The 10,857-nt window shown below is 49.0% G+C and overlaps 1 protein-coding gene across 4 annotated transcripts in view; it reads left to right on the plus strand.

Moving 5' to 3' along the window:
• Positions 1-9,736, plus strand: part of HIF3A (hypoxia inducible factor 3 subunit alpha) — a 43,757-nt gene extending 34,021 nt beyond the window's left edge. For all 4 annotated transcript variants that reach the window (XM_058195226.1, XM_058195228.1, XM_058195227.1 and 1 more), the window contains exon 15: positions 851-9,736. In XM_058195226.1, coding sequence (XP_058051209.1) covers positions 851-1,002 — 152 coding nt within the window. In that variant the 3' untranslated portion in view covers positions 1,003-9,736. The remainder of the gene's footprint in view (positions 1-850) is intronic.
• Positions 9,737-10,857: the final 1,121 nt, after the last annotated feature.

Here is a 10,857-nt window from a genome sequence, read left to right on the forward strand (position 1 = left end):
CGAACAAGGCTTGGCGGGGTCAGCACAGAGCCCCCTGTTCTGTCCCTTTGACCCGGCGGTCCTGAATGAATATTTCTCATGGCTTGGGTCCCTGACGGCAGCTTTGTGGTTTTGCAGAAGTTTCATGAGGCAACTGGGTAACATCATCAGTGTTAGAAGGGTGAGGGGGGGGCGAGTTTGCAGATTGTAAGAGAAGGAGAATGCAAAGAGGAGGGGAAGGATGAAGAGGAGGAGGATTGTGGAATAATTGGTGCTCTCCGAGCTCGGTGGTTTTGCAGATGTTTCACGACCCAACTAGGTTACATCATCAGTGCTGGAAGGGAATGGGGTTTGCCCTCTTTTTTTGATATACTGGTAGCTTGCCCCGACAGTGTGGGTGGTCTGATGTTTTCTTCTTGACAGTTAAAGAGAGAAGGAACCCCACTTCCGTTTAGCATTGATGATGGGGTACCAAAAAGGAGCTCAGTGATGGTTGGCCAGGACATCCTCGTGAATCCTGGGAGATGTAGTTATGTCAGGCACAAGCAATCGGATCCACTCACGAAAGGGCCAAGTCAGCAACTTTATTGTGCTCTACCTATATTGCGAGAATCTCCCTAGACTGCTTGCCTTCCCTGGGGAACAACCAGATAAGCTCCCGTGGAATTTAGGCGAGTCAGGCTTATGCCTCTTGCAGCTGTGCAAGGACTCAAGGCTACATCCCCGGCTTGACGCTTCCTCCTCTCCCGGCTGGGATTTTCGCGATTGTCTCAAGGCATCTTAACCACGGCTAGATTGGAGGGGGACGCATTAAAGGAAGTCCTGATGACCTCTCTCTCTCTCTCTCGCCCTCCCGGCTCTCTGACCCCAGGCCTCTTAGGAGACATGCTGCCCTTCGTGGTGGACGGACCAGCGCTCTCCCAGCTGGCCCTGTATGATGGCGAGGAGGAGGTCTCCGGGCGTGGTGGAGAGCACTTCCAGCTGGGGGAGGAGCTCCTGGTGGAGCTGGACCAGGCCACCTGAAGTGGCGCCCTTGACCGCCCCCCCACCGCACCTTCATCCCACACTCCTGCTCTGCAGATGGGACACCCGGAACCAAATCCAACCAAATGCCCTCGGGGAGGGGTCCCTCCCGGCCCCTTCCCCGCCCGTCCACCCTCCACTGGCGTTCTTAGGACTCTTCCTACCTCAGTCCCGTCCCCTTCCCCAGGCAGCCTCTCCCCTCCGGAGACGGTTGGGAGGAAGGTCTCTGCCACCTCATTTGGTGCTTATCCACCTGAATGTTCTTGAACCAAGAGGAAGGGGGCCAGGAGTGGGACCGATTCCCGGAGGGGTCTGCTCTCTTCATCCCCCAAAGGAAGAGAAAGCACCACAGAGGGATCCCCCCAGACGAGAAAGAGCGGTGCAGCTACCCCTTGGGAGACTCAGAACCCATGGGGCTGTACCTTCTCCTCTGTCCTCAGCTCGCTAGGACAGATCCTTCAGAATTCGCCCAGGCTCTGTAAGATCAGCCATTCCTCGGGCGGAAGGGAGGGGTTCACCCCTTTGAGGGAGGTGAAAAGTGGTGGAGGACCTACTCTGAGAACAGGGCGAACATCCACGTTGGCCTCTCCACGACTTCCCCAAAATACTTACGGTGCCTCCCATTGACCTCAAACCAAGGTCTCACCTTTTGTAAAGGAAAACCAGAGAGGTCCTCGGAGCTTCTGCTCCTTAGAGGACATTTTGGCCAGGTGAGAACACCTGTCCTGGACTCTAGCGTGATCTTTTCCCCTCTTAAGATGGCCAGAACAGAACGCTGGTGCTTCGGCCCCATCGGGGTCTACTTAAAAGATTTCTCTCTGTTTACAAAACGGTCTCAGTTCTGCACACGTTCGGTGCGGAGGAAATCAGATGCTGTGTAGAACACAAGGCAAGCTGGAAAGAAAACTCTCAGAGGAAAAAAAAAACACAACCCCACACCTATTTTTAAAGAAAGCAGGCCAGCTTCCCTGATCAAGCAGTCACCAGGTGTGTTTTGAATGCAGGTAGCAGATCTGTGACTCGGCCAGATGGCACGGCAAGCACAGCAAAGCACCTCTGGAAACAGCCGGATTGGGGAAGACGGGCTAGCTTGAAAATTTTTGAAGCCTAGGGGGAAAAATAACCATGAATAGGAAACAACCCCCGCAAAAATTATAAAAAACCCAACACCCCATGCAACATTTCGAACCTGTCAGTCGTCAAAACTTTCCAGAAAAATTTGGGGGGGGGAGGAAAATTGCAAAATCCGAAATCCTAAAAAAGGATTGCCAAATCCTAAATCCGAAGAGAAATTTTCAGGAGCCTTAAAAGTACGGTCTAAAAAAAAAAAAGAGAGACAATCTCCACGACAAGCTTTTTGTCGTAAAGAGGAGAACGGCCGTCCTCTGTTTCTAAACTTCGAGGTGGACGGCCGATCACGAACACCTTCGATAACGGGAAAAACAAAACGCTTTTCGTTAAGTGAGTTTGAACCGGTGCTATGAAATGTTATCCGTTGTTAGAAATGACATTGTTGTCGATATTTCAATCACTTTTTTTTTTTTTCTACTTTAACGAAAGGGGAATTGAAATTTCCAAACGGTGCTCTCCTTTCTTCTGTTTTTAACACCTCGATCCCCGTCACACTTACTTTGAAGTAAGTTGCACTAAAATCAGTGGGGCTCAGTTCAAAGTAATGATGTATTAGCTGGTTTTTCAAACTTGGCTACTTTAAGATAGGTGGACTTCAACTCCCAGAATTCCCCAGCCAGCAAAGCTGGCTGGGGAATTCTGGGAGTTGAAGTCCACACATCTCAAAAGTTTGAAAAACTGTTGTGTAGGAATTCCATCCAACTTTTTTAAAGCCTGATTTTATGAATGTTTTACTTAGAAGCTAATCTCATGGTGCTCAGTGGGTTTGCTTTACTTTCAAATCGATCGATTGCAATCTTGCCAGCAGCATGGAAAAGTGACTCTGTTTTGGCTCGTGATGGGAAAAACAATTTTTTCCAATGAAATACCCGAGTTCCATGATTAGAAAGTAACCAAACTCTTCGCGTTCACAGAACTCCCCAACGGGCTTAAAAAAAAACCGAGGCGCTTTTCCATTCTGCAAGTCCACGTCTTCTTGGACAAGCAGACATTATCAAAACGTCCATTCGCCTTTCCTCTTGTCCCGTCTTTGGGATTGAGAAGGCCCACCCACTCCCCCCAAAGCTTTAATACTTATATAAAGGGGTTGCACTTAATTAAATAATCTTGAACGGTGGCCCAGGAAGGAGAATGTTGGCCAGTGTGTAAGTCCCATTGTAATGTTATCCCAGCGAGTAAAGCTTGATTTAAACTTGGTTGCAACTGCCCGCAGGCATTGACACATCTAAGCTGCAGACACTGCAAACTAGTCCAACCCCCTGCTCAGGCAGGAAACTCTCTACTATTTCAGACAAATGGTTGTCCAATCTCTTCTTAAAAACTTCCAGAGTTGGAGAACTCACAACTTCTGGTGGCAAGCTGTTCCACTGGTTAATTGTTCTCACTGTCAGGAAATTTCTCCTTAGTTTCAGGTTGCTTCTCTCCTTGATGAGTTTTCATCCGTTGCTTCTTTTCCTGCCTTCAGGTGCTTTGGAGAATAGTTTGACTCCCCCTTCTTCTTTGGGGCAGACCCTCAAATACTAGAAGACTGCTATCATGTCACGCCTGGTCCTTCTTTTCATTAATCTAAGTATACAGTTCCAACAACCATTCCTTATATGCAGCGGTGGTATTCGCTTACCTTCGCCACTGGTTCGCAAATGTGAGTACACCCACCTCCACGCGTGCGCAGAGCCTTCTGCGCATGTGCAAAGGGTCAAAAACGAGAAGTGGTGATGTCCAGGCAAGTGGGCAGAGCCTCCCACAATTCACCCGCTACCAGTTCACCCGAACTGGGTACAGGCTGAATACCACAACTGCTTATAAATTTTAGCCTCCAGTCCCCCCCTAATCCAGTGGTCACCAACCAGTGGTCCATGGACCACTGGTGGTCCATGAGAAAATTTTGGTGGTCCATAGAAAAATTATTTGCATTTTTATATTGCACTAAATACTATTTTTCTTTTTTAAAAATTCATATTAGTGGTCCACAGGATTTAAAATTATGAATTTAGTGGTCCCTGAAGTTCGAAAGGTTGGTGAGCCCTGCCCTAATCAATCAATCAATCAATCAATCAATCAATCAAAAGACTCTGGTCGGTGGAAATAATCTGCCTTCTAATCCCACGAAACCAATTCTGAAGTCCATATTCCTGAAGGCAGGATCAGAAAACACGATAGGCCAACGACGGTGCACACCTCCCAAATCCCAACTCCGCATTGTGCGGAGATGCACACACTTCATGCTGGTTGTTGGATACCTTCTATGTTGTTACGCGCTTTGTCCTTCAAGCACCGCGTAGCTAGGACGTCCACGTCCGCAGAATTATGAAGGCCACATCTACGCAACCGGCTCCGAACGACAGGCAGGGTAGGTCCCCCTGGCGTGCAGTGAGGCCGAAGTCTAAATCAAGCTTAAACACTTGACCGAATAGCCCATCGGACCCCTGACCGAAATTCTCCTCTCCGTGCGGCACTTCAAATCCCCGCAGCCCTTCCCTACAAATACCCAGGGACGTTCTGTCAGTCAATGCCTTTAGCGATGGGTTGGGAGGGAGGTCCCCCAATGCGCCCAATATAGGAAAAGAACGAGTTTGCTTGTTTTGGGTTTTTCATTTTTATATCGAGCTATAGATAGATATATAAATCCCTCAGTTGCTTAGCCCACTTAGGCCTTGCTACTTTTAACAGCAAAATTTGACCTAGCTTTTTTGCATGTTAAAGGTTGGATTTCGCACCCGGTCCCGAACCAGGCTTACTCTGCACAATTCACTGCTTTCCCCTCCCGCTGTGCAAATCCTTTGGATTTAAAATAATAATAATAAGGAAAACGGAGTGATAGGAGACAAGTGTAAGCTAAAACCATGTTTCTCACGCCTCCCTTAGGTGTGCGTATGTGTGTGTGTGTGTGTGTCCCGTTGGTGCTTGTGTCCGAGTAAGGTTGTCATTTAGCTGATGGGAGACCCAGGGAGCCCCACTTTTCCGTAGCAGAAGTGGCCCGGTTTCCCAGCTAGGTAGCAGCCCCAGAAAGATTTCCATTTCAGGAGCTCCATATTTGTAGAACTTTTAGCCAAGTTCTTTCATCCCTCTTGGTGCTTTCTTCTCCTCACCCCCCCCCCCCCACATATGTGGGGACACTCAGTAGGGGGGAGGAGCACCCATCCACAGGCGTTAACGGGCCCACATAGGACAGGCCCAGGTCCACGCACGATGGCCCCCGTTTTCCAGAATGGGGGCCCGCTCCCATCCAGCTGGGGAATGACCGTTTTGCAAAAAATTCGGGGTTAGTCCCCCCTCTCGCGAGAGGTGGCAACGGGACGGGTGAGGTCTCTTTCGGAGGCTCCCCCACTCCCGTTCTCTTTCCCGATCAGCCGCGTAGAAAACCGCACTCTTAAAGAGGGGCCGGCCCTGCCCCGGACACCATCTTTGCCTCGGTCATTGTTCACCCGTGCCTTCACGTCAACAACTTCACCAGCTGCAACCGCAAAACACCAACCCGGCCACGAATCCGGCCCCTTCCAATCGTTTTCCCGGTTGAGGAGTGAGCCCGGCTGTGGTCGGTGGCACAGCGGAATGGGAGAACATGGCTAATTCCCAGACCCTCTTGCACAAGGTAGGTTCCTCCTTGGTGCCACGGAGCACGGGACCCCCTTCCCGACGACATCGTTACTTTGCAAGTTTCGCGGTTCAGAACGCGAGAAGATGGCCGAAGAGGGTTGTGAGGAGAACCCGCTCCGCTCGGACCTACCAACCCGGACTGTTTCCCTTTTCGTCACGAGCCAAGCTCTCACGCACACCTACGTGTACACCCAAGATACAAGCGCACACACCAATGCAGTACACCAAGCACGCGCAATCTCACAAATCGACGGGCCACAACTGGCTCAGGCAGCTGTATTTTTTTTTTTTTTCAAAAGCCGCACTTGACAAACACGCACAGAACAATAGAATTTCAAAGCCAGGTGAAGAACGCAGGATAAGATGTCTCTCTCTCTCTCTCTCTCTCTTTTCTTCTCGTTTTTGTTGACTTTGTTAGGATTCTAATTTTAAATCCCCCAGCCACAGAGCAAAGGGGCATCTTTGCCTCCACTGACCGTCTGCTGTTCCATTTTGCTTTCTTTGTATCGTGTAACCTTTCGAATCCATTTCCTCCTCCTTCTTTTCTTAGAGAACCTGGTGGGAAAAAAAAAAATGATGGTTCTCCCCGATTATTGTTGCCGTTGCCGTTTCGCTGTTATCATAGGAATTGTAGCTTTTTAACCTGATCGTCTGCCCCAAAGCTGGACGCTGCCACCGCCTGCAGGCTTCTCCTCTAAACGTCCAGCAGACCAGCTCCTCTCGGGGAAGGAGGAGCAAGAGGCCGGTGTCTCTGGGTCGCCTGGGCCAGCGCCCGTGTCCACAACCCCTCCTCCCTTGGCCTGCAAGGGGAACGTTTCTCGCCTGCTGTGGCCGTTTGTACTTCTGGGGACGCGTCGCATAACAGCGACGTTCGGTGCTAAAGCTCTTCCCCCTGAGCAACGGTGCTCTGTTCCTCCTTGAATTTAGACCACGTTGTGGCCATGGTGCTCTTGTCCCCTTTCTAAGTCACCTGGAACGGCTGCCAGCCAACACCAGCCGGGTGACCGACCACCCGCCTGATCCCGATGGAGATCTGACCTCTGGCTGGCAGCGCTGCCCAAGTGCCCACGGTGCTCTTTTCTCTCGCGCCCCCTCCGCCCCGCCAGATGACCCAGAGGCAGTGGTGCTAAGAACCCCTTGCCCCTCTCAGCCCTGACTCGGAGTTCGGTTTGAAAAGCAGAACCGCCAACAAAAGAGCCCCTCGGCTCGTCGAGTCTGCCTTGAGCGGGAACTGCAACGGATGTCCTTCCAGAGACCTTCAGAGGAAATGGAGATGGCGGCAGCTCAGCGTGCCTAAAAGACCGCCCGTCTTCGGTTGCGGTCGCTCCATTGCTAGCCATGAGGCACCTTCCCTCCGCTCTGCAGCGGTGATGGGTGGACGATGGGTCATGGGAAGCGAGTGGTCACGTCCCTTTGGTGATGGGTGCCACCTAGCCCAAAGCAGAACATTTACGGAGAATCTCTATCCTCCCGGTCATTCTAGTCCCTAAAAGGCAACTGCACTTTCATGTTTTTCTTTGGAAACATTTTGCTTCTCATCTAAGAAGCTTCTTTAGAACTAATGAAGCTTCTTAGCTGAGAAGCAAAATGTCTTCAACAGGAAAAAAAAAAACCAAGACAGTCCAGTTGCATTTTTGGGGGAAAATGCATTTTTGGGCTAACCTTGGGACACCAAGTGGCACCCATGGTCTGCTCTTCCCCCAACTCGGCGCCCTGCAGATGTGTTGGTCTTCTGCTGCCATCATCACAGCCAACTCTAGCCATGCTGGCTAGGAATGTTAGCAGCAAATATTCCAAAGTCTGAGGGGTATTCCAAGCTGATGAGATTGGGGTACAGCAGGCTGACCCACTGGCAGCCGGCCAACATTGGCGTACTGCTCCTCCCATCGTCTCTTTCTAGACGGAGAAGAGTGGATCTTCAATGGTCTCTGGAAGATCACCCGCTCTAACTCGCTACGATCCAGAGACACAACCTCTTGCTCTTCCGGCCACCCCTTTTACGCACACACATCGCCTTTCGCCCATATGGTTGTTGTGCCAGCCAGCATTGATAAGATTGAGGTCTGGAACCTGCCTCCTGGAGAAGTTTTGCCTGGTGGGCAGGTCTCCTTGAGGTTCACCCTTGCTCAACATTCTCTGGTGCCAAACCTGGAGACCTCTGGCCCAGTAGATCCTTGTTTTATCTCGATGCTAAAGAAGTCCAACTATCTGGCCGGGTACCCTGTGCGATCTGGATGTGTGCCCCAGAGTTGGGTCCAGCATCAAGTCCTCCAAAGCAGGGGTCTCCAACCTTGGCAACTTTAAAGACTTGTGGACTTCAACTCCCAGAGTTACTTAGCCACAAGTCTTAAAGTTGCCAAGGTTGGAGATCCGTGCTCCAAAGCCTTGATAACATCCTCTCCTTGTCCTACAATCCTTTGAGACCATACATCCATAGTTGGGGTCTTCACCTCCCTAAAGTGCCTCGTCCTATTTCCAACTGGGGCTGATGGGTGCCAGTAATTTGTTTTTAAGCCAGGTTTGCTTATCACGGGGCACCAGGCAAAACAACGCCGGGGTTATTGGCCGTTCAGCGTGGTGGGACCCCAAACATTCTCTGACCTGTCGTATAAACCAGATCATGGCTCGCTTTGATGGGTCATGTCCAATTATACAAACCTAACAATTCCAGGTTTGGGGTTTAATCGATATAGGCTAAGAATCCATGCTGTGCCATCTCAGGAACATTTTGAGTTTTGAACATGTTTGTGGCAGCTTTGTTGAAAATGTGTAGCTACACAAACTGGTTAGAGATTAGAAGCCAATGATTTAACAATATACCATTTTCAAAAGCTGATGTACTGGTAGAAGAGAATGTTTGTAGCTCAAAGTCGAACTGTGGAGTCCTTGGTGGTTTTCTTGCAGACGTTTCGTGACCCAACTAGGAAATATCATCAGTGTTCAAAAGGGAGGAGGGTTGTGGAGAAGAGCAGGGGTCCTTGGTGCTCTCTGAGCTTGGCTGTTTTCTTGCAGGTGTTTCATGACCCAACTAGGGAACATCATCAGTGCTGGAAGGGAAGTGGGGTTTGCTCTGTCTACAATGAGTTTGCTCTACAGAGAGCAAGCCACACTCCTTCTAGCACTGATGATGTTACATAGTTTGGTTATGAAACGTCTTCAAGGAAGCCACCAAGCTCAGAACGCTCTCAGAATCCCACAAAAACCTGATGCGTTGAACTTCAGCCTTTATCATCCCTATTCAGTCCGGCCTAGATCACGGCCGGGGTGGGTGGGGCTGAAGTCCCATACATTCAAAAGGCACTGAAGAATTGAATTTATCACACCAAGTTTAGGTTAATCCAGAGTGACCTTGGTTTTAAGATCAGGTTAGTATAAATAAGTCTTCACTTTGGATTCAGACAATTGGGGTTTCAGACACGTCTAACTGGGAAGGTGGTTCAATTTTTGTTACATCACTTTCCTAAGTTCTGATGGCAAGGAATCCATCTGAGCAGTCCCTCCAGGGAGACAATCCAGGAATATTAGAGGCAGCAATTCCCCCAGAAGATCATCTGCCTGTACATCTGGAATAAACCTCCAGCTGGCAGGGAGCGTCTTAACTTGATGTTTCTCAACCATGGCGACTTTAAAATGCGTGGACCTCAACTCCCAGAATTCTGGAAGTCCACACACCTTAAAGTCGCCAAAGTTGAATAACACTGCCAAGGGGAACCTGTGGCTGAACACCAGACCTGTCTGTAAAAATCTGGCTGGCATGACAAAGAGTTTTGGGAAAGCTTTTTCAAAGGAGATAACCCTGCAGAAGGCTCCAGCGTCTTTAAAAGCTTTGGGATTTGTTCATATATAATTTTTATATATATATAAATATATATATTATTTTCCTCTTATCTTTGTGTATAGTTAATTTTTTTTCCCCCTCTCTGTGGCGGGATCAAGTTTGGCCCCTGTTATGTCTGTATGTATCACTGTTGTGAAACATAAAATATGTCTGGTAACATGCAAAGGACTTTTACGTGTCTGTGTGTGTTTTTTTTAGCCTTCGAGGCAAAAATAACAAGGGCCAGCAAAAGAAACCCTTTTCTGGGAGGCAGGGGTGGGGGGACAGGTGGGAGGGGAGGAAAAACCAGCTTTGTTGAAGCAATTTGCAAAATACAAGCAGTCCTCGACTTACAACACAGAGGGAACCATTATTGTTGCTAAGTAAGAAGTCACATCTGATTTTATGACGCGAGAGCAAGAACCTGCCTTAAGTCACTTTTCTCAGTGCTGAACGGTCGCTAAAGAAATAGTTGTAAGTCAAGGACTAGTCCCCCACTTGCGACCACAAAGGAGCCCAAAATGTCTCTTGCTAACCAAGACCGTCGTTAAGTGAGTTTTGCCCCCATTTTATGACCTTTCTCGCAACAGCTGTTAAGTGAATAGTTGCAGTTGTCAGTAAACCTGGTCGGTAAGTGAATCTGGGTTCCCTGTTGACTTGGCTTGTCAGGAGGTCGCAAAAGGGGATCGCACAACCCCGGGACGCTGCAATCGTCATAAGTCCATGCCAGCTGCCAATCATCCAGAGTTTGATCACTTGACTGTGGGAGATGCTGCAATGGTCGTAAGAGTCAAAAACGGTCATACGACACTTCTTTCCATGTCGTAACTAAAAGCTCACTAAGTGAAGTCAAGGACTACCTGTCATTAAGGAAAAGACTGAATGGCTGCAAAGCTGTTTTTTAAAAAACGGGTAGTATTACGGTATTAGAATAGAATAGAATGCAATAGAATAGAATAGTAACAGAATTGGAAGGGACCCTGAAGGTCTTCTAGTCCGACCCCCTGCTTAGGCAGGAAACCCTACACCACTTCAGACAAATGATTGTCCAATCTCTTCTTAAAAACTTCCAGAGTTGGAGAACTCACAACTTCTGGTGGCAAGCTGTTCCACTGGTTAATTGTCCTCACTGTCTGGAAATTTCTCCTTGGTTCCAGGTTGCTTCTCTCCTTGATTAGTTTCCATCCATTGTTTCTTCTCCTGCCTTCTGGTGCTTTGGAGAATAGCTTGACTCCCTCTTCTTTGCGGCAGCCCCTGAAATACTGGAAGACTTCTATCATGTCACCCCTGGTCCTTCTTTTCATTAAACT

This window comes from Ahaetulla prasina, chromosome 10 (genome assembly GCF_028640845.1).
Source record: "Ahaetulla prasina isolate Xishuangbanna chromosome 10, ASM2864084v1, whole genome shotgun sequence".
NCBI classification, from domain to species: domain Eukaryota; kingdom Metazoa; phylum Chordata; class Lepidosauria; order Squamata; family Colubridae; genus Ahaetulla; species Ahaetulla prasina.